Source organism: Lemur catta, chromosome 21 (assembly GCF_020740605.2).
Source record: "Lemur catta isolate mLemCat1 chromosome 21, mLemCat1.pri, whole genome shotgun sequence".
Classification (NCBI taxonomy): Eukaryota; Metazoa; Chordata; class Mammalia; order Primates; family Lemuridae; genus Lemur; species Lemur catta.
In genome coordinates, this window is record NC_059148.1 from 7,375,638 (window position 1) to 7,395,131 (window position 19,494).

Below are 19,494 nucleotides of genomic sequence, written 5' to 3' on the forward strand. Positions count from 1 at the left end.
CTGTGCCCTCACTGCCCCACACTGTGCCCTCACTGTGCCCTCACTGCCCTCACTGCCCCATACTGTGCCCACACTGTGCCCTCACTGTCCCACCATATCCTCACTTTGAGTGTTTTCTATGCCTTCCCACGTGATCTCCCCAAATCTGGCAAGAGAGAGTTCATGCGCTGACCCCTGTTTGCCCCAAGACCAGTTTGGGTATGTGTGAAGATGTGATTGTGTCCCCTTGAACCGCCCCCAGGACACTTTCCGGTGCTTTTTGAAGGGAATTTCCAGGTCAGTGGTGCAGAGAGCGGCCACATCAGTAGGAGAACGGTTTATTCAGCACCGGAGTTTGGGAGGGGGTTCGGCGCCAGGGAGCTGCCCTTCGCCCCACTGCACCTGCTAAGCGCGCGGGGCGCGGGGCCCTGTCCTGCGAGGAGGCAGGCCGGGCGGCAGTCCCGTCCGCGTGGATCCGGTCCTGCAGGCCCGCGCGGGTCTAGGCGAGTGGGCGGCGGCAGAGGCCGAGGCGGGTCCAGGTTGGGGCGGGGGCTTCTCCGGCAGGGTCCCGTCGAGTCTGCAGGCCCGAGTTGCTCAGCGCCAGTTGGCTCCTCTCAGGACGCGCCGGCTTCCGCGGTCTCGGGCACCAGCGGCGCGGTCAGCGACAGCCGGTACGCGGCGCGGGCGCGGGCGCGCAGCCTCCGCAGGCGGCACAGCAGCAGCGCCAGCAGTAGCGCGTGCAGCAGCCCAAGCCCGAGCAGCGCGAACTGCGCCGCCAGCGCCCCCCAGCAGAGCGGGCCCGGGGCGCAGGCGGCGCGCAGCTCGTCCTCGGCCAGGTAGGGCAGCAGGCGGCCGCGCAGCGCAGGGGGCTCGGCGCAGCGCAGGTCGCGGTAGGGCGCGCGCTCGCGGCGGCCGGCCAGCCAGGCGTGCAGCGGCACCAGGTGGCAGTCGCAGCGCCAGGGGTTGGCGCTCAGGTACGCGGCGCGCAGCGCGGGCAGCGCGTCCAGCAGCCCCGGCGGTAGCGCCGTCAGGTTGTTGCCCGTCAGCACCAGTTCGGTGGTCCCCCGAGGGAAGGCGGCCGGCAGCGAGGCCCACGTCAGCCCGCGCCACCCGCAGTCCACGATCGTCCCTGCGCAGCTACAGGGCGCGGGGCAGCTCGCGGCCAGGCCGCCCGGCGGCGCCAGCAGCAGGAGCAGTAAGCTCAGCGCCCCGCGCGGCCCTGGAAGGGAAGCGCCCCGTGAGCCAGGCGGCCAGCGGGGCACCTGGGCGGCGTCCCTGAGCACCCAGGGCGCCAGGACAGGCTCCATCCAGCTCCCGAGGCCCGCGGCCACCTTAGTCTGCAGGCGTCTCCACCCTGACCACCCGCGCGGAAGTCCCCTCTAAGTCTGGCCCAGGTATCTCCCTGCTGCAACCCAAACCACCAGAGCGCCTCCCAACCTGGGTCTGCACGGGGAGCCCGACCGGACCCAGACTCACCGGAGCCCATGGCGAGAGGACGGCAGCACGGCTGGCTCTGGAGCGCGAGGCGTTAGCGGGAGAGCCGGGCGATAAGGCCGCCCGCCCCTGCCAGGCCCCAGCGCGTCCGCTGCCCAGACCACAGTGCTGCAGCCCGGCCAGAAATAACCCCGAGGCCGCGTGGACCGGCGCTGCGGCCGCAGATAGCGCGCTATCGCTATCGCCATGGCCCGCAGGCCCCAGGGCTTCCGCTCCCACCCGCTCCCAGGGGCGCACGGAGCACTCGGACACCCGCTGCGACGTTCACCAGCATTGTTCTCCTGTCACCAGGACAGGACGCAGCATTCACAACTAAACAAAACAGAGCATAGTGTGGAGGGGAGGGGTCATGCGGGGGTGGAGGAGTCCGGGAGGCCCGGGGCTTGGGGAGACGCGGCAGTGCTGCTGGGGAGACCTCGAGGCGCGGGCAGTGCGCGGCCGTCCAGGCACAGGAAGTTGCCAGGGGATGGCCCACCGGCCGCTGTCCTTGGAGCCGTCCAGGTCCGGCCAGGACTGTGGGGAAGGGGCGTGGGCGGGCACAGGCGTCCCCCCCCTCCCTCCTTGTCCACAGCCTCAGCCTGCGGAGGGTTCCCATTCGCTGTAGCCATCCGACCCCGCCCGCTGGGCGTGAGTGAAGAGGTAAGGAAGGACCCAGCCCACCTCGGCACAAAGTGGGGTCCCAGCATATGCTGGGTGGCCCGCGGGAGAAGGCCCAGGACGGCTCCCCAGTCCGCTCTGCGGGACCCTGGGGACCCGTTCCCCTCTTCCGCGGTTTGTGCGCCTGCCTGAGTGGGGCCTGAAGTCTGGGTACTCTGACTTTCCGGGGGGAGGAGGGGACGTCTCAGAAGTCGCACCCAACTTGGCTCCTGATTCCCCAAGGCCAGGAGGGCCCAGCTGGGCAGCAGGGGCTATTGTCCAGCCCCTCAGGAGCAGATACCAATAAGCTGGGAGAGGTTGATGCTGAGAATAAATTAGGGTCAGCAGGGGCTGTGGCCCCGTGTCTCCAGGTTAGGAACAGTCCGATCCGGGCCACTCTAGGTTTAGGGTTGGGTCCAGGTCAGTCTAAGAACCAGGTGAATCCAGGGTCGAGTCCAGGCCCGCCGGGCTCCAGGTGTGGGAAGGGCCATCCCGAGACGGTAGATCCCTGGGGATGCGGGGCTGGGGTGGGGTCACTGGTCCTGCATTTGCTGCTTCATCTTCTGCAGCATTTCCTGCATGCGCCTCAGCTGGGGGTGGGGACAGCGGAGAAAGGGGTGAGAAACGACAGGAGGCCTGGCCCTGCCCTACGCACCCTGATGCCCCACCCCTCCTGCCATCCCTCCAACCTCCTCGTCCTTCATCCTGATGAGCTTCTCAGTCTCGGCGTCCGGGGTGGGCAGTGGCAGGATGGGAATGGGGCTCTCCATGCGGCTGTCCTGGGTCAGTTTGCTGTGGGGTAGGATGGGAGGCTGGTGGGCTAGGGGATGCCTGGCCTACCCCCTGCCACTGCCAAGGCCCCGCCCTCCGGCTGGGAGTTGATTTGGGGGTTGGGGCAGGGTTCGAGTGTGGGCGGGCAGCAGGGATAGCCCCGGGTTAAGAAGTGGCCGGGCCAGCAGGGGCGAGGGGGCATACCTGGTCATCTGCTGGATGCAGTGTGCACGGTAGTTCTCGTAGTGCACGTCGCATGTCACGTCCTTGAGGTCGTGCATGTGCGTGCGGATGAGCATATTGCGCAGCTTCACAAAGTCGCAGTGCGCCTGGTTCTCCACTGCGGCAGGAGCAGGCGGCGGGTGGGCGCTGGCCCGGGCAGCTTTCCCACCCCGCGCCCCATCCCCCAAGCCTCAACTCACCCTCCACGATCCCCCAGGGGTACAGTCGCCCCCGGACCCGCTGCCCCTTGGCCTCCACCACCGTGTTGCTGCCTATGACGGCGAAGGGCGCGCTCTCCTAGGGGGAGTGGGTTAGGGCTCAGCCCGGTTAGCGCACTCGCAGGGTCAGTGGTTGGAGAGGGGCAAGGACGCTCAGCACCGGCTGTCCCTCCAGTGTCACCATCACCCACGTCTCCCCAAAGGGATCCTGGCCTCTCTGCTGCCCGCTGAGGCTAGAGCCCATGCAGCGTACATCCCCAGGGCCTCTGCCAGGCTATGCCCAGCCAGGCATGCTGCCCCCTGCCCTCCTCCCTGCACCAAGAACCACCCTGTCCAGCTACCTCCGCTTCTCCCCAGGGCCGAGCCCATGCATCCTGGTACTGATGGCCCTGCTGGCACTCTGCTCCTGCCTTGATGGCCACCTGCCCTGGCTTGGTCTCCTTCATCACCATCTAGCTGCTGGGGCACCCAAAGCCACCACCCCCCAGAGCTCAGAATTCTAGGTGGGAGCCAGGTCCTGCCACAGCCCTGTGGCTACTGGGCAGAGCCCTTCTGTTGGTGGCCCGTGGGAAGAGGATCACCTTAGGATCTGCGCAAGTGCTCCATGACTCACTAAGCACCTACATGGGGCCAAATGACCCACCACAAGCCAGGCGGGAACAGAGGTGCCCCTCACCCTCTGGCCCTAGGTGAAGGGAGCACAGGTCCTCTCCTCCCAACAAATGACCCCTGTTCCCAGCCAAGTCTGACCTGGGTGCTTGGCCCTCCTCTGGCCCTGTGTGAACAGGGCAAGGCCCTCTAGCCTCCGGTTCTCTGACCCCTGCCATCTCTGTCACTCTGTCCCCACTAGACTGTATGGCTACCTTCAGTTCCCGGTCCTGCTGCTTGAAGTCCTCATCCTCATCGGAGTCACACTCGGGGAACTGGTACACGTGGATCCCGAACTTGTCAATCTCCTCGCGGATCTGTGGTGGGGCAAGGGCTGTCAGGTTTGGGGCCGGCCAGGTCCACCTGGTCCTCTGGGCCCCAGAGTCCTGGGCCAGGCCCCTGGGCCCCAGCAGGCTCACCCGCTCCTTCAGCTTCCGGATCTCACTAGGGACGAGACAGTCAGCTTTGGCGATGAGAGGCACGATGTTCACCTTCTCGTGCAATGCCTTCATGAAACCCACGTCCACCGGCCGCAGCCTGCCGAGAGCAGCCAGGCCACAGGCATGGTGAGGGAGTGGTGAGAGTGGGGGCGGCACAGGGGCGTACACTGCAAGTGGCCTCCCGAGCCCAGCCGTGTGCCCACCACGCACCCGTGCCCAAAGGGAGAGATGAAGTACAGGCAGCAGTGCACCCGGTTGTCTTGGATGTTCTTGCGGTTGAGGCCACTCTCGTCACGGAAATACTGCTCAAACTGCTGGTCCACGTAGTCGGTGATGGGCTTCCAGCTGGGGGTGGGAGACAGCATGAGGCCAGGCTGCCAGGGCTGCCCTTGGGCACGTTCCCGGGCAGGCTGTGCTCACCACTCCGAGTTGTTGACTGCGTCCCCGAAACCTGGCGTGTCCACAATGGTGAGCTTCAGCTTGACGCCCTTCTCCTCAATGTCCACCGTGTGCTTCAGGATCTCTACCGTCTGGTTGATGCGCTCTGCAAGGTGGGGGGCATGTTTGGAGGGGCCTCTCCCCCCCCCCACCCCTTTTCCCCATTCATCCTGGTGCCTTGGCCCTGGTCCCAGGGGACCCACACTGTGAGAGCAGAACTGCAGGGGCTGGACCTGGAAGGGGGCCCTTCGAGGGGTCCCAAGGCAGGAGTCTGGGGATCAGCGCCTGGGCTGCGGAGGGGGCCACTCACCCTCAGCACTGAGCAGCTTCCGATCCTTGTACAAGTCGGTCAGGAAGAGGCTGTGGACCAGCGTGGACTTCCCCAGGCCCGACTCACCTGCACACAGGTACAGTGAAGAGCTGGGTTAGGTCTGGGGCCCCCATGACTTAGCCTGGCTGGCCAGCAGCCCCAGCCACCACACCCAGGGGCCCAGCCCACTCACCAGCCACCATGAGTGTGAAGTCAAAGCCCTTCTTCACTGACTTGCGGTGCACCTGGTTGGGCAGTGTGGCAAAGCCCACGTACTGCTTGTCGATGTCCTGGGGAAGGGTGGACAATCAGGGCTATACTGGGCTTCCTCCTGCAGCCCAGCGCCCTGTCTCCTACCCAGCTCAGGATGCAGACAGCAGAGAGCACAGTCCCAAGGGTGGGTCACTGGCAGAAGTGGGGCAAGGGCCTGTGTGCAAAGGCGGGGAGGTGGGAAGGCAGGAGAGTGGCACTCTTGCCTCAGCAAGGGTTCTGCAGAGACCAGAGACTGTGTGTGGCGGGGTGGAGATGTCAGGCAGAGGCAGGCACAAGCCTGTGCTTCCTCCGTGGGCAGAAGGCAGCAGGGCTGAGACCCCCTCAGACACACCCAAGGCCCTACGGGCGGGAGAAGCCCGGGGCCTGGACACTCGTCCCTCGGGAGAATATCAGGGGTGGGAGGCCCTGTCTGGCCTCGATCCAGCCGCGGGGGTGGCCGCAGTAGCGGCGCGGAGCAGGGGCTATTTATAGACCTCGGCGCCGAGCCTCCCCCGCCTGGTGGCCTGGACGTCCACCCCCAACGGCCCCTGGCCCTGCCGGCCCCTACCATGTCCCAGAGCCTGCAGGGTCCTGGCCGGGTGGACGCACCCGCACCACCCCCGCATTGCACCCCCTCTCCACGCACACACCTTGAGCCGCCGCTGGGCCTGGGTCCGCGGCGACAGCAGCTGCTCCACCAGGCGGTCCTGGGGCGCTGCCAGCGAGTTCATGGCGGCGACCCCCCCGCGACCCTGCCGGCCGCAATCGGACCCCAGACCCGGTCAGCCCGACAGCCAGGTGATCGTGAGGGACGCACGCGAGGGACTTACACACGGTACTGCCCTTAAGCCGTGTTCTCGGCTCCGTTTGGCGGACACGGGAACTGAGGCTTGGAGAGGGGACGTCGCCTATCCGGGGAGCCGCCGACCCCGGAGGCCGCCCGAGCCATCCCCCGGCCCATGCGGACCCACCCCGAGCTGTGGCGGCGTGGCGGCCTCAGGCCGGCCCGGCTCCCGCACCCGGCCCGGAGGCGTGGCCACGCGGGCGCCCGCGGAGCTCGCGGCGGGGAGCGGCGGAGACGGAGACGGCCCCTCCCGCCGTCGCCGGGAAACAGTCGCCTAGAAATGGGGCCGCGGGCGGAGCCACCGAGAGCCGCCGCGCAGGGCGGGGCGTGGCAGAGGCGCGGGCGGGCCGCAGCGCCACGCGGACCCGGAGCCTCGCCGCGCACCCGCGGCCTCGGGCCTGGCGTCTGGGCGGTCGGGCCGCGCACGCGGCGGGGGGGGGGAGCGCCCGGGTCGCGGCGCGAAGCGGGGTTCGTGGCCCCCGCGCGCCCGGGTCGCGGGGTCTGTGGCTGCCGAGCGCCCTGGATCCGCACGCAGACGGCGGGGGCGGCCGGGCCGCGCACGCGGTGGGAAGGACGCCGGGTCGCGGCGGTCGCGGGGTCCGCGGCTACCGCTCGTCCCGCCTCCCGGAGATGCGGCGCTGCTTCCGCCCGCCAGAGGGCGCCGGAGGACGCTCCCGGGACCCACGCGCGCCCCGGGGGAGCCGGCCCTGTTAACGCCGGTCTCTGCTCTCGGACTCGCCCGAAAGCCTCCGGGCGGTGTCTGGCAGCCCCCAACTGCCCACGGGCTCACCCCCCGCATTCTCCTGTCCCCCCCACGCTCGGGGCTGACCTCCCCAGTGCGCGCGCGTGCGTGTGTGTGTGTGTGTGTGTGTGCGCGCGCGCGCGCGTGTCCGCGCGTTAGGGGAATGTTTTTCCTTTGTGGCGCCCCAAGACATGCGGGGAACAGGACGTGGGCAGAGCCCACCTCTCTCTGGCAGTCCAGACTGCCGCCCCCCGGGGGGAGGGTTTAAAGGGTGGCAGAAAGGGACGGATGGGGTGCGGGCAGCCCAAGTAATGGGCGCCCCCCGAAACTTGGAAGCCCCAACCAGCCCACCAAAAAAGCACCGCCCACCCATGTGCTGCCTCCGCAGTCCCCAGACGTCCCCTTCCCTGGCGGGGGTGGTGTTGGGACTGGGATGGGGAGGGTGGATTGGGACCTGTCCCCCACCAGCTCCAGTGGACAGTCCCTTGGCCTTCTGAATTTCCCCACCCACTGTGACCCAGAGAACTGGGTTCAGGGGACTGTAGAGCTCCTGCCAGCTGGGGCTGACGCCCGTGAAGCCACCCCAGGGACCACAGGAGCCTCCTGATTAGAGAAACCACTCTCTGTGGGCCACCAAATCCTTCCTCACCCCCTACCTCCAGGACCCCACCAGAATCCTAATAAACCAGCGGCAGGAAAGGGGCCCTGGAAAGGCTCCAAGACTGGCTGGGGTGTCAGTAGGAGCAGAGCCCCTACCTCTCCCCATGCAGGCTGAGGGACCTCCACCCTGTCCAGGCCCTGCTCCTGCTATGGGGCCTGAAGGCCGCTGGCACCTGGGGACAAGGAGCAGGTCTACAGCTGGTAACAGGAGATTCTTTCATTGTAGGACAGGGGGGCAGCCCCAGCCCCAGCCCTTGCTCCCAGAAAGCCTCCTCATTGGTCCCAGCCCACTGCAGCCCTGACCTGCAGGAAGCCTCTGGTCCGAGTGCCACCCAACTTCTACGGTGGACCCAGCCCTCAGCCCAGCACACACCCGGACAGGCCGGTATCTCAGGTCTAGAGTGTCTCCAGGAAGATAGTGCCGGGTCTGAGAGGTGTCTAATGGAGCTTGTGCCTGGCAGCCTGCCTCAGTTTCCCCATTGGTAAGGCACAGCCTCTGGGGAGGCCCAGGTCAGGAGGGCAAGAGTCTCACTCCCAGCTCCCAACCCCCCTGCCCATCACCCAACTGGGCCCCATGGGGCCATGGATTCCCTGGGGGAGCCCCCAGGAAGGGGCCCACCACCCCCTTTCTCTGGTCCCTGAGGCACAACAAACACTGCTCAGGGCTTCCTGAGCCATATGACACAGCCTCGCCCACCTGCTCCCGTGCCTGAGACTCTCGAGGCATTTCCATTCTTAGAATCCCCCGAGTCAGCTCTGGAAGCAGCAGCCAGAGCCGAAAGAGCCCCATCACAGTCTGAGAGGACGTGGGGGGCACAGAGGACTGACAGATCACCCCCTGACTGCCTCTCTACCCCCTTTTGCAGAGTGGAAAGACAGCTTGGACAGCAACAGCCACCACCATCACCAACAGTGGGACCAGTGAAGCTCCATGTGCTCCCGGCTCCCCCGGCCCCCAGTGGCTACCCCAAACACCTGGCCCTGGTCCTGCTCCCACCCCCACCCCCACAGTGACCTCTCCCTCTTGGCCTGGGGGCAGGGGATGGGGTGAGGCTGGCTCTTAGCTGACCTCAAAGAACAGGCAGACACAGGCTGGGGGGGGGGGCTCACACCTCAGCAGGAGGGGGTCCCCATCCCTGCAGCAGTGGGCAAGAGAGCCCAGTTGGTACTGAGCAGCAGACCACCCCCAGCCTGGTGCTTTGGAGTGCCCTGGGGCCAAGCAGGGAGCACCACAGGCGCAGGAGCAGGAGAAGCGGTGGGGACTGGTCTCCCAGCCTCTGGCTCCTTTCCTCTCCCTTAAACAATAGCCTGGCACGTGTGTCCCTGCATCTTGGTCTTTGTCTGACCTGCTGCGCTGGGGAGGCAGCCCCCAGAGAGGCCCCTCCCAGTGAGCCTCACCCATCCCCGGCAGGGAGTGTCCCTTCCAGGAGAGGGCACAGGGCAGCCAGAGACTCTCCAGCTCTCCCTCTGCTGCCCTGCCTGCTGCACCCTGGGCTGGGACTCCAGGGTACTGCCCAGCATCTGTGGCTGCTGTGAACCCACATCCCTGATGGGGGCTGCCAAGGCCACCTTTGTGCCACAATTGGGTCCTTCCTTTCTTCTCCAAACATGGCTGAGTTCCAGCTAGAAAGGCCACTAGCAAGGCAACTCCAGAGTCCCCAGCCCACCTGGTTACCAAGCCCCACCCCACCCTCAGAGTCTCATGCCTTAGTTGAACTCTGAGCTCATTTGGGTTTTCAGCGTGGGTGCCCAGGCCAGCCTCCAGGGGAGTCCTGCATTCCTGGAGGGTGGGGACCAGGCCAGCCCTTTTGGGAAGCCACAGCCTCTATGTACCCACTGGGTGCGAGGCCCAGAGCTGAGCACCAAGATGACTCAGACTGGGCCTTGGAAGCTCCCAGTCTGGGGAAGAGGCCCAGCCACAAAGCAGTACACTGAAATGTGTGTGTGTGTGGGGGGGGGCATGAAGGTGCAGGGGAGGCGGGTGGGCTGGCAGAGGCTGCCCTGTGGGGCTGCTGAGGGGCTATGGGCTAGCTGAGTCCCTTCCCCCTCCCCATCCCCTGGCCATGGCCTGCCACGACCCTGGCCTCACCCAGGACCCCAGGTACATGGCCTATAGGCCAGGTCAGCAAGGAGGTGCTGGCGGGGGACCAGTGGGAGGGAGTGCTCGGCCCATCCCCCCTCCTGGGGTGGGGCGCACGGATCCTGCTGCTGGGGTCAGGGGGCCAGGCCGTCCCTCCCCCTGCAGCCCCAGGAGCCGCAGCACTGCCCCCTGACAATTGGTTATCGAGACCGAGCTGAATGACGGCCGGCGGGGGCGGGGTCGCGCCTGGGCGCCGGCGGCGTTGGTGCCACAATGGGTGACAGCCGGCCGGGTCTGGCTGCAGGCTAAGCGGTGGCGCGCACGTACCTGCTTATCCTCTGCGGGGTCGAGGTCGGGTCGCGGTCCGGGTCCGGGTCCGGGTCCGGGCGGGTCCGGGGCGGCGGGCGGGGGATAGACGGAGAGACACCGTGAGAGGCGGGCGGGCAGCGGGGACAAAGGCGCGCGCGGGCACGCGGGCGGGCGCCGGGCTCACCTGGGGTCGCCAGCTTGCTCTTGTACCGCAGGCCTGTGCTCATGGTGGCCGCCGGCGAGAGACGTGCGGCGGCGAGCGCGCGGGCGGGGCGCGGCGACGAGCGGCGGAGGCCGAGGCCGGGCTGCGGGGTGACCGGCCCCTCCGTGCCGCCGCCGCCCGCCCCGCCCGCGCGCTCGCCAGCCAATCGGCGCCCGCCGCGCCCACGCGCGACCCGGCGCGGCCGGTGGGGGCGGGGACCCAGGCGCCCCCCTCCCGCGGCCCCGCGCTGCCCGCCCCCGGCCGACGCCCTCGCCTCCCGCAGCCCGGCCGCCCGTCCCCTGTCCCCCAGCGCTCCCTCCGCTCTGGCCCGGACCCCCATCTGTGCCGGGCCTCGGACCATCCGTCGTGGGCGCTTCCGCGGAGCCCGCCCCTGGCTTTCTATGGCCCCGCTGTGCGCTCCGGCCCACTGCGCCGAGGCCGGCGGACCCCTCCTCACTCCATCACGGTGGACTTGGGAGTCCCGCTCCCGGGTGCAGCAGGAGAAGCCACGGCCCCGCGCAGAAGGCCGCGCCCAGCTGCCCTCCCGCCGCCTGCGTGGTGCTGTGCACACCTGCTCTGGAAGCAGACCCACCTGGGCAAGCTGCAGAGCACACGCCCTGGGCAGCCGTCCAGCCTCTCTTTTCCTGGGCTGTAAAACGGGATTATTTGTGAACAGTAACTGAGCTGAGGGTGAGACAGGACTGGCCCTGCCCCCTCCCCCCAGCCCTTCCCCCGCTTCTCTGCAGACCCACAGGAGTCCCCCCTGGCTTGAGGCCCTATCACAGTTTCAGGTGCCCTCCGCTTGGACGTCCCCAGAGTGTCCCCAGGTGGCACATCTGAAGCCTTTGACCCCTCAGAAAGGGAGTTTCAGGCCTGTGGTCACCACCTCCGCAAGAAAGGGCCCCTTGGAGGGAGCCTGCCTGCTGCACCCAGGTGGTGGCCCTCGACAGCTGGGAAACACTTCCACTCCCCACCCTTCTTGTGCCCCTTGGGTGAACGGTGGGGGGTGCTGCTAGGGCTCCTCCATCTCTGAGTCACCAGCACCCAGCACAGAGCTGTTTGCTCAGTAAGTGAGAGAGTCCAGAGTCTTCACTCTGTCACATTCTGTGGCCAAAGCCCAGCCCCCTCTACCGTGAGCCTCCCTCCAGTCCAGAGCTGTGACCAGTACATAGTGCAGGGACACTTCAGCATCCCAACCCCTCATCCAAAGCCTCAGGCCCAGTTGTGTTTGGAATTCAGACTTTTTCATTTATAGTCTATGTTACGTGACACCCCTCTTGGGTGCGGACCACTGGGGCTGCTTGTCGTAATCAAACACATTAATCTTTTTGTAGGGAAACAGAGGACTCTCCGTACAAACTGGGATAAATAAAGACCATGATAAATGGCTGCACAGGTCCAGCTGGGCCACTGAGCTTTGAAAACATTTCGGTTTCAGAGCTTTGGGGGATTTGGAATTGTAATAAAGAAATGGGGGAGGTGGGATGCTCAGAGGGCCAGGCAGGGTTTCTAAGCATCAGGCCAGGAGACTCAGTAGAAATCCCATCTCAGAAGGCCTGGCTTTGCAAAATGTTTCAACTGGTCAGTGAAAAATGGCACTTGGATATTTAGCACATTCTGACCCCTGCAAGCCTGTACTCAGGGGGACAAAGGAGGAGAGATGGGGACCCTGTCCTCAATGGGGAAGCATGCCCTGGCCAGTGCAGACCCTCCCTGAGGCTCAGATGTGAGGGTGCCTCCGGGCAGCCCTGGGTCAGGGGTTTGACCTTGGCCATGAGGGACGTGTACAGTAGGTCAAGTGCGTAGGTTGGACAAAAGGTGGGAGGTGCATGTGCGTAAGAGTAATAGATTTTAAGAGGACTCTGGAGATGGGAGACAAATAAAGGTGAGGTGTTCCAAATACATGTGATTTTTATTTTTATTAAGGTAAGCGTATCCCAAAGATTACCTGCGGAAGTGCAGCTGAATTAGAGACCAGTGTTTTGTGGCAAGCCAGTGTGGACTTGGTGTGATCTATAGAACTGGGAACAACTTCCTAGAATGGCGAAGGCAAGGACAGCCTGGGTCCTCGTGCAAAATGCCCAAAGGGGCTGGAGGCTGGGGGCTGGAAGGAGGAGGCACGGTCTGCTCCCTTACCTTGGGACTGTGCTCACCCGCGGCTGTGAGTCTGGGGACAGCCCAAATCCCTCCACAGACCCACCGAGGCTGTGCCCTGTCTAGCTGGGAGACCCCCTGGCTGGCAGCACCCATGGCTCTGCTGGCAAAGTATCCATCCACATGGGATGTTTCTGAAGTCAGGAAAAAGGGCAAGCAGGGCTGGGGTCAGCAGATCCATAGGACGTGTCCCCAGTTCTGCGGGTGAGGCTCTCAGACTCTGGCTAATGCACTGGGGCTAACGGCACAGGCAAAACCAATGCCCAACCCTTGGGGCTATGTGTGATGTCAGGGAGGGGACAGGGGCTGCAGGGCAGTGGTCTAGACACACACCTACCCCTTCTCGATGCCAGGCTTGGAGGAAAACTGCCTGCCCAAGTGGGCGTATGCTGGCTGTGGTACAGGGAGAAGTAAATAAAACACTCCTGTGTGAAAAAAATGCTATTTTTTAATTCATAAGGAAAAGAAGTTAATGAATAAAAAAATAAACTACACCCAGAAAAATCTGTTCAACCAACTTGGGCTACAAATAGCTTGATGCTTTTCGGAAAAAACCTCTTTTAGTTAAATTCTCAAGAGGCCGCCTTTAAAGCGCAGTGTCTCGCCCTCGGCACAGGCAGTGCTGTGAGTGGCTTTTCTCTGGTGCCTTGGGGCTGGGACCGGGACGAGGAAGGTGCAGGGGGGGAAGTGGCCACAGAGACAGCGACAGAAAAACAAAGCTCCTGCCATCTGTACTAGGGAGCAGGGGATGTGGGCAGCCTTGACCTGCGCTGGATAGGGGTGTCTTTGTGCCCGGAGTAGGAGCAGGAAGCGGAGGTCAGAGCATGGTGACCTCTCCGAGAAAACGGCCGAGACTAGAACCCAGGACCAGCAAGCCCAGGGCCTCATTCCTTCAGTGAGGTGTGGCCTGGTCCCAGCCGGCCAGGGCCCTGTCCCGGTCAGGCAGCCCATCAGAGCTTGAGCTCACGTCTCTTCTGCTTCCCAAATCCCCCGTCAACATGATGGAGCCCGGACAGCCTTCCAGACCTGCTTGTGTCAACTGTGGGTGTTGTACCCATGCCCCATCCCTGCTGTCCCCAGCGCCCTCGCCCAGCCAACTCTGTGAGATTCGAGCCTATCCCTGGCACCTGGGGGCTCTGAAGCAGGAGGTGTGTCCTGGTGCCAGTGCACCCTTCCCTAGCCCCCACACCCAGGAGCACCCTTCATAGACCCTGCCGGCCCGCGGCGCCCTCCCTTCCGCAGGATGCGGCCCAGGGCGCTCCCAGCACTCAGCCCCCATCTGGCACCCGGGAAGGATCAATAGCGCCAGTTCATGCTGGGTGGGGGCACAGACACTGGGCCTGGAGTCCCAGGGCGGGTGGGGATGGCCTGCCAGGACAGCTGGGGTCTGGGTGGCTGCACACTTTGCATTCCCAATCCTGGACCCTCTGGCCGCCTGCTCGGCCCGACTGAGGGGGATGTGCGGGGACCTCCCGAAGGCAGTGGCTGTCTCCAAGGACAAGGGGAAATGTGTGCACGGTGAGGGGACCATTGGAGAATACTTCCCTTGATTTCCTTCTTAGAAGAATGTAAGGGGTCACAGCACAAACTGGTCCTCGTCACCAGTGGGAAGACAAGCCTGTTGAAAGCGCACAGAATACGCAGCAGCTGCCCCTGCCAAGAGGGTGCCGCCTGGCCCCGGTTAAAGCCGCCTGTGTCTTGCAGGGGTGGACAGAGCGGGGTCCCCAGGGGGCTGAGCCTCGCTCCACGCCAGTGCTCAACTCCCTGGGCAGCTGGAGCAAGTGCCACAAAGGGCGCCTGTGCTCCGAGCCAGCAAGCCAGCCGGGCACCCAGAGCGGCAGGGGTCTCTGAGGTGGGGGTGGGGCTGCGGCCACATCTGATGAGCCTTCAGCGTCTCCTGAGGGCTCTGGGATGGTGCGTGGAGATGTCACAGAGCGCAGCGCAGGGCAGGGATGCTGCCCGTGGTTCACGCCCAGGGCTCACAGGACCTTCCCCAAGGGGTCCTGGCAGGCTAGCTGCAGCTCTATGGTTTTATGAAAAGCCGGAGGTGGAAGAAGAGAAGATGAACGAGGTGTGAAATGGCACCCAGGTGGGGACTCTCCTGGAGGCATCGAGGCGTTAAAAACATCCCATCTGCCTGCGAAAGGCAGAGAGCAGGCCGAAGCGCCGTGATGTGACCCGGATCCTGCGGCTCACCCCACCCTGTCCACCCCCCTCCCTCCATCGAGGGCCAAGTGCTGGGGCCCCCAGGGCAGGCTCCGGCTCCCACGGCACCCCACCTCTTGGCCAGGCCAGAGACACATCTGCAAATCCCTCTGGAGTGAACCAGACTCGGCTGGCCATCTGCAGCTGGTCCCAGCACTGAGTGCAAATGCATGGCCTGTCACACACTCAGGCTCCCACAGGGAAGGTGGCCACCAGGGCTGTCCTCTCGGGCATCCATCACCTAGTTTCCAAGGTACCTGGGAGGGGAGAAGGACTCCAGGTCTCAGCTCATTCCTTACCAATATCTCCTCCCACCTCTTGTCCTGGCCACGTGCTGCTGAGCGTGCCTCTGCCCGCGGAGAACAGCCGTGTGCAGAGCTCCGCCTGTCCCAGGCCGTGCAGCACACACTGGCACAGAAGGGCGGAGGGTGTGGTTGGGGTGTGGGCCTGCTGTCCCCGGATGACACGCCTGGGACCCTTGGCAGAGTGGGACTGGCCAGCGTGGGTGTGGCCCGCGTTGGACCCCACTTCCCGTCAGGCACTCGCTGCACACCCACAGGCCGGAGCCGTGCGCGGAGCTGGTGGGAGACAGACACACACAGTGCACACCAGGCTGCTGCCAACCCCCCTCCACCTGCTTGGGGGGTGGAGAGCAGGGCGCCAGACCTCCACAGCGGACGACCAGCCTGGGTCAGCCCCCGCACACCTGCAGTCTCCAGCTGTGACGCGCTGGGCTGAAGGGTCCCTGCCCCTCCTCTGTGCAAAGGCTGCCTTTAAAGCAGGGTGCCGCCGGGTCCCTTCAGATAGTGACACGGCAGGAGATGGAGCCCTGACAGGGCCACTTTCGCAGGAGAGGAGGGGCTGCTGCCTTCACCAGTGGCTCAGAATGGCAGGCAGGAGGCACGGGGCTCGGCCATCAGCCCTGCCCGATTCTGACCAGGTCCCCTCAGGGTGGCTGAGCAGATTTAGACCGAAGAACCATCGCCAGGGTGCACCTGGGAGCTGGACCTGGAGACCCAAGCAGGACGGTGCAGGACAAAGCAGCCACTGGCCTCAGTCCCCTCCCTGGGGCTCTTGCCAAAGGGCTCATTCTTGCAGCCAGGACTCTGCACAACCCCTGCAGCTGCCAGCCACTCTGGGTGGGTCCTGCCCTGCTCTGCCCAGTTAGCAGCTGTGTGGCCTCCCAACCTCTGGCCCAAGGTCTGGGCACACGACTCCCAGACACTGTGACAGACCAGGGGTCCAGCTAGAGACCCTGTGCCCTAGGTGTGCCCTAGGAAGCCCCTGCCCTGTGCAGGGCCTGCTTGTTCTGAGGTGTGGGGCAGAGGCCCGGCTCATTCTCCCTACCTATGCCTCAGGGACTGTCTCGGCTGCACCTGCTCTTCGAGGTTATTTTGAGGATCACAAAGAGAGACTGTCGACAACAACATGGCAACCCGATTCAAAAATGGACAAAGGGGCTGGGTGCGGTGGCTCACGGCTGTAATCCTAGCACTCTGGGAGGCTGAGGAGGGCGGATCGTTTGAGTTCAGGAGTTCGAGACAAGCCTGAGCAAGAGCGAGACCCCGTCTCTACTAAAAATAGAAAGAAATTATATGGACAACGAAAAATATGTATAGAAAAAATTAGCCCGGCGTGGTGGTGCATGCCTATAGTCCCAGCTACTCGGGAGGCTGAGGCAGTAGGATCGCTTAAGCCCAGGAGTTTGAGGTTGCTGTGAGCTAGGCTGACGCCACGGCACTCACTCTAGCCCGGGCAACAGAGAGAGACTCTGTCTCAAAAAACAAGCAAACAAAAAAAAAAAAGAAAAAAAAAATGGACAAAGGGCTGGGCGTGGTGGCTCACGCCTGTAATCCTAGCACTTCGGGAGGCTGAGGCAGGAAGATCACTTGAGGCCAGGGGTTCGAGACTAGCCTGGGCAAGAGGGAGACTCCATCTCCACAAAAATAAATAAATAAATAAATAAAAATAAAAACGACTCAGATGTGGTGGCCACACCTGTAGTCCCAGTTACTCGGGAGGCTGAGGCAGAAGGATCGCTTGAGCCCAGGAGTTTGAGGTTGCTGTGAGCTGTGATGACACTACTGCACTCCAGCTAGGGAGACAGAGTGATACCCATATCAACAGCAAAAAAGGACAAAGAATTGAACTGACATTTCTTCAAAGGGGAGCTGGACAGAGATGGGGGCCGGCAGAGCATTCTGAGACTGGCCCTCCCAGGCTTCCCACACCCACAGGCCTGCCCAGCCTCTCATGGGCTGCCCTGTGTCCAGCCGGGGCCTCTGGCCACCTTCAAAGACCTTTCCGAGTGCCACACTGAACACACCATCCACTGTCCCTGCCCCATTTAAACCAACCAGTCTGTGGGAACCAAGCAGCCTCGGCAAACTGCTATAGGGAGTCTGAGTCCATTCCAGCTGCCGTAACAAAGCACCTTAGACCGGGCGGCTTAAACAGCTAACATTTACTTCTCATAATTCTGGAGGCTGGACGTCCAAGATCAAGGCACCAGCAGGTTTGGTGGGAGAGGTGAGGGCCTCTTCCTCCCAGACAGCTGTCTGCTCTCTGTAACTTCCCGTGGCGGAAGGGGTGGGGGTCTCTCCCAGGCTCCGCGCTCCCGACCCAATCATCTCCCAAAGGCCTCCTGACACCATTGCCTTGCAGGGTAGGATTTCAACGTATGAATGGGGGGGCACTCAGACACACACGGGCACCCCAAGACGTTGACAGAGTGTGAGCAGGCAGGGTCCCCGGGTGGCACTGCCATGGTCTTGGCTTCAATATCTCACTTTGGAGGGGAGAGCCCAACCCTGAAAGGACGAATCAGACCCGGTCAGGACCCACTTCGATCAGAAGTGTTTCTTAGGCCCCTGCAGTTTCCCCCTGAATCAGTGAGAAATTCCCTCCTGGAAGCGCTGTGTGCCAGGGCCTGGGTGGGGTCTGTAGTGACGATCGGCATGGGCCCAGGCTCCCCTGCGCGCCATCTGGTGGAGACCCCAGACCTGCACCCCACACTGGTGACTGGCCCCATGTTGAGGGGGCTTCATCAGAGGAGAGCTGGGGAGAGGGCGCGGGCGGTGGGCGGGAGCCCAGGGGCAGAGAAGAGGGGCTGGACCACTCCAAGCCGACCAGTGTGTGGCCGAGAGGGGGAGTGCTCGGTGTGGCGGAGGACGGCAGTCGGCACCAGGCCAGCCCTCATGGCCCACGGGACCTGGGGCGCCTCTGTGCCCTTCCAGAACAGCAGATGCCCACTTGCCCACAGCAGGGTGTGGCCCAGGTGATGGTTAAGGACCTTCCTAGTTCTCAAGGTTACTATTCTCCACCTCGCAACAAAGTGAGACCAAAACAGCTCACACAAAAGGGAGGAGAGAAACCAAGAAACAACTAGAAGTGCAGGGCCCCCGTGGGGAACTTCTTGCATGGAACTATAAGCACAGTAGGTCCAAGCAGCCCAGAGCCTGGACCCTCGGGGCAGGGACTTCCATGGGGCTGGCACTGTCTCTGTCCACAGGTGATGGGGTCACAACAGCTCTTCCAGAGGAGCTGCCCCAACTACTGGGGTCTGAGACCACCCAGGTGCTTTCTTACAGCAGCCCCCAGCAAGGCATACAGAGCTCTGGAGGGGAGTGCAGTCTGGTCACTGCAGCAGTGACAGCAGAAGGGGCTCATGCTTGCTGCTGACTCAGGAGGCAGAGCTGAATCTACCTCGCTCCTCAGTGTCATCCCACTCTCATGCCTGGTCCCCGCAGGCAGAGGCTACTGGAGCCACAAGGAGGGGTGTGGCAGGCTCCCAACTGCTGTCCAGTAAACACAAGAGATGCACAGCTAGGGGACTCTGCTCCGGCCTGGAATAAAGGCTGGGGCCAGACCCAGTCCTGGTGGGCCACATGGACACTCTGCTCAGCACTGCCCTGGTGGAGTGCACAGCCCTCCTGCCACCAGAGCCTCAGTCTGGCTCCGTCCTCCTCTCGACGATGTGCAGTCTGTCATGGCAGCTGGCACTGGACTTCATGCTGGGACTTGCATCGCTATGACAATGCCAAGCATTTTGAAAATTCACTCCTTTCAAATGCTCTTCAAAGAAACTAACCACTTTCTGTTGTCATTTGAAAGATCCTAGAATGCACAAAGAGGAAAGACAGCAAAAGGAAAAACAAAAAACCCATAAATACAAACAGTAAGGAAGAAATAGTAATGATTAATTCTATTACACTGCCCCCAAGCTCGCCCCCAATAATGGTGACATAAAAGGCAACAGTGGGTGCCATGTGGCAGTAAAGCTTCCCACGTGGCCCAGAGCAGAGAGGGGTGTGGTTCTCAGCCCCAGGCACAGGCAGGTGCCCAAAAGTTTCTTAGCTCCCTCCTCCTCCTCCCCATTGTCCCCCAGGTCTGAGGACACCTGGTCACTCTGCCTGTGGGGACTCAGGGCACCTGTGAAGGGAAGGACGCCAGGGTTCAACACGTCACACCTCACGCAAGGACTGGAGCTTGGGCTCCTCATCCGTACGTGGGAGAGCAGTGGGATCCGGCTCCCCAGTGCAGCGAGGTCCAAATGGGATCTTGGGTGACCTGCTTAGCATGGTACCACATGGAGAAAGGTCCAGAAATACCAGTTATCCACTGTGATTTTAAAAATAATAAAATGTTTTATCTATTATGTTATCTATCTCTGTGTCTGTCGAGTTATCTATCATATGACCAACATTGTGCCGTGGACGACAGACATGCAGCGGGCGGCACTGTGCGTCGACGCAGCGTTCCGGAGGACTTAACTCTGACTCCTTGCCTCGCCACGCTCAGTCCCGCTCGCTGGCGGTCGCACTGGCCTCCCCGTGCGGCTGTAGGACGCTTTGATCAAGCAAGTCACCAGGGTTTATATATTTTTAAAAC

General features: G+C 63.4%; 2 protein-coding genes across 4 annotated transcripts; both read right to left on the minus strand.

Moving 5' to 3' along the window:
• Positions 1-301: 301 nt before the first annotated feature.
• GP1BB (glycoprotein Ib platelet subunit beta) lies at positions 302-1,642 on the minus strand. Its single transcript, XM_045535182.1, has 2 exons — positions 1,456-1,642; positions 302-1,198 (listed from the first exon to the last, which is right to left on the minus strand). Exons 1-2 carry the CDS (start codon positions 1,463-1,465, stop codon positions 594-596), a joined length of 615 nt encoding a protein of 204 aa, XP_045391138.1. The 5' UTR covers positions 1,466-1,642; the 3' UTR covers positions 302-593.
• Positions 1,643-1,732: 90 nt separating this feature from the next.
• On the minus strand, positions 1,733-10,407 carry SEPTIN5 (septin 5). Of its 3 annotated transcripts, XM_045535172.1 has the most exons (12): positions 10,228-10,407; positions 10,062-10,072; positions 5,350-5,446; positions 5,157-5,243; positions 4,829-4,952; positions 4,619-4,753; positions 4,388-4,505; positions 4,184-4,285; positions 3,303-3,399; positions 3,085-3,220; positions 2,799-2,901; positions 1,733-2,699 (listed from the first exon to the last, which is right to left on the minus strand). In XM_045535172.1, exons 1-12 carry the CDS (start codon positions 10,268-10,270, stop codon positions 2,643-2,645), a joined length of 1,110 nt encoding a protein of 369 aa, XP_045391128.1. In that variant the 5' UTR covers positions 10,271-10,407; the 3' UTR covers positions 1,733-2,642. The 3 variants fall into 3 exon arrangements, with proteins under 3 accessions (XP_045391128.1, XP_045391126.1, XP_045391129.1); XM_045535170.1 differs by lacking the exons at positions 10,062-10,072; positions 10,228-10,407 and adding an exon at positions 6,059-6,430; XM_045535173.1 differs by lacking the exons at positions 1,733-2,699; positions 10,062-10,072; positions 10,228-10,407 and adding an exon at positions 6,059-6,430 and having other exon boundaries at positions 2,827-2,901; positions 3,085-3,209.
• Positions 10,408-19,494: the final 9,087 nt, after the last annotated feature.

Coding starts and splice junctions, on each gene's coding strand:
- SEPTIN5 (XM_045535170.1), bottom strand. CDS start 6,139: ATGAACTCGCTGGCAGCGCCCCAGGACCGCCTGGTGGAGCAGCTGCTG. Junction 4,953..5,156: donor GAAGCTGCTCAGTGCTGAGG/GTGAGTGGCCCC, acceptor CCCACCTTGCAG/AGCGCATCAACCAGACGGTA. Junction 3,221..3,302: donor CCCCTGGGGGATCGTGGAGG/GTGAGTTGAGGC, acceptor CTCCTGCCGCAG/TGGAGAACCAGGCGCACTGC.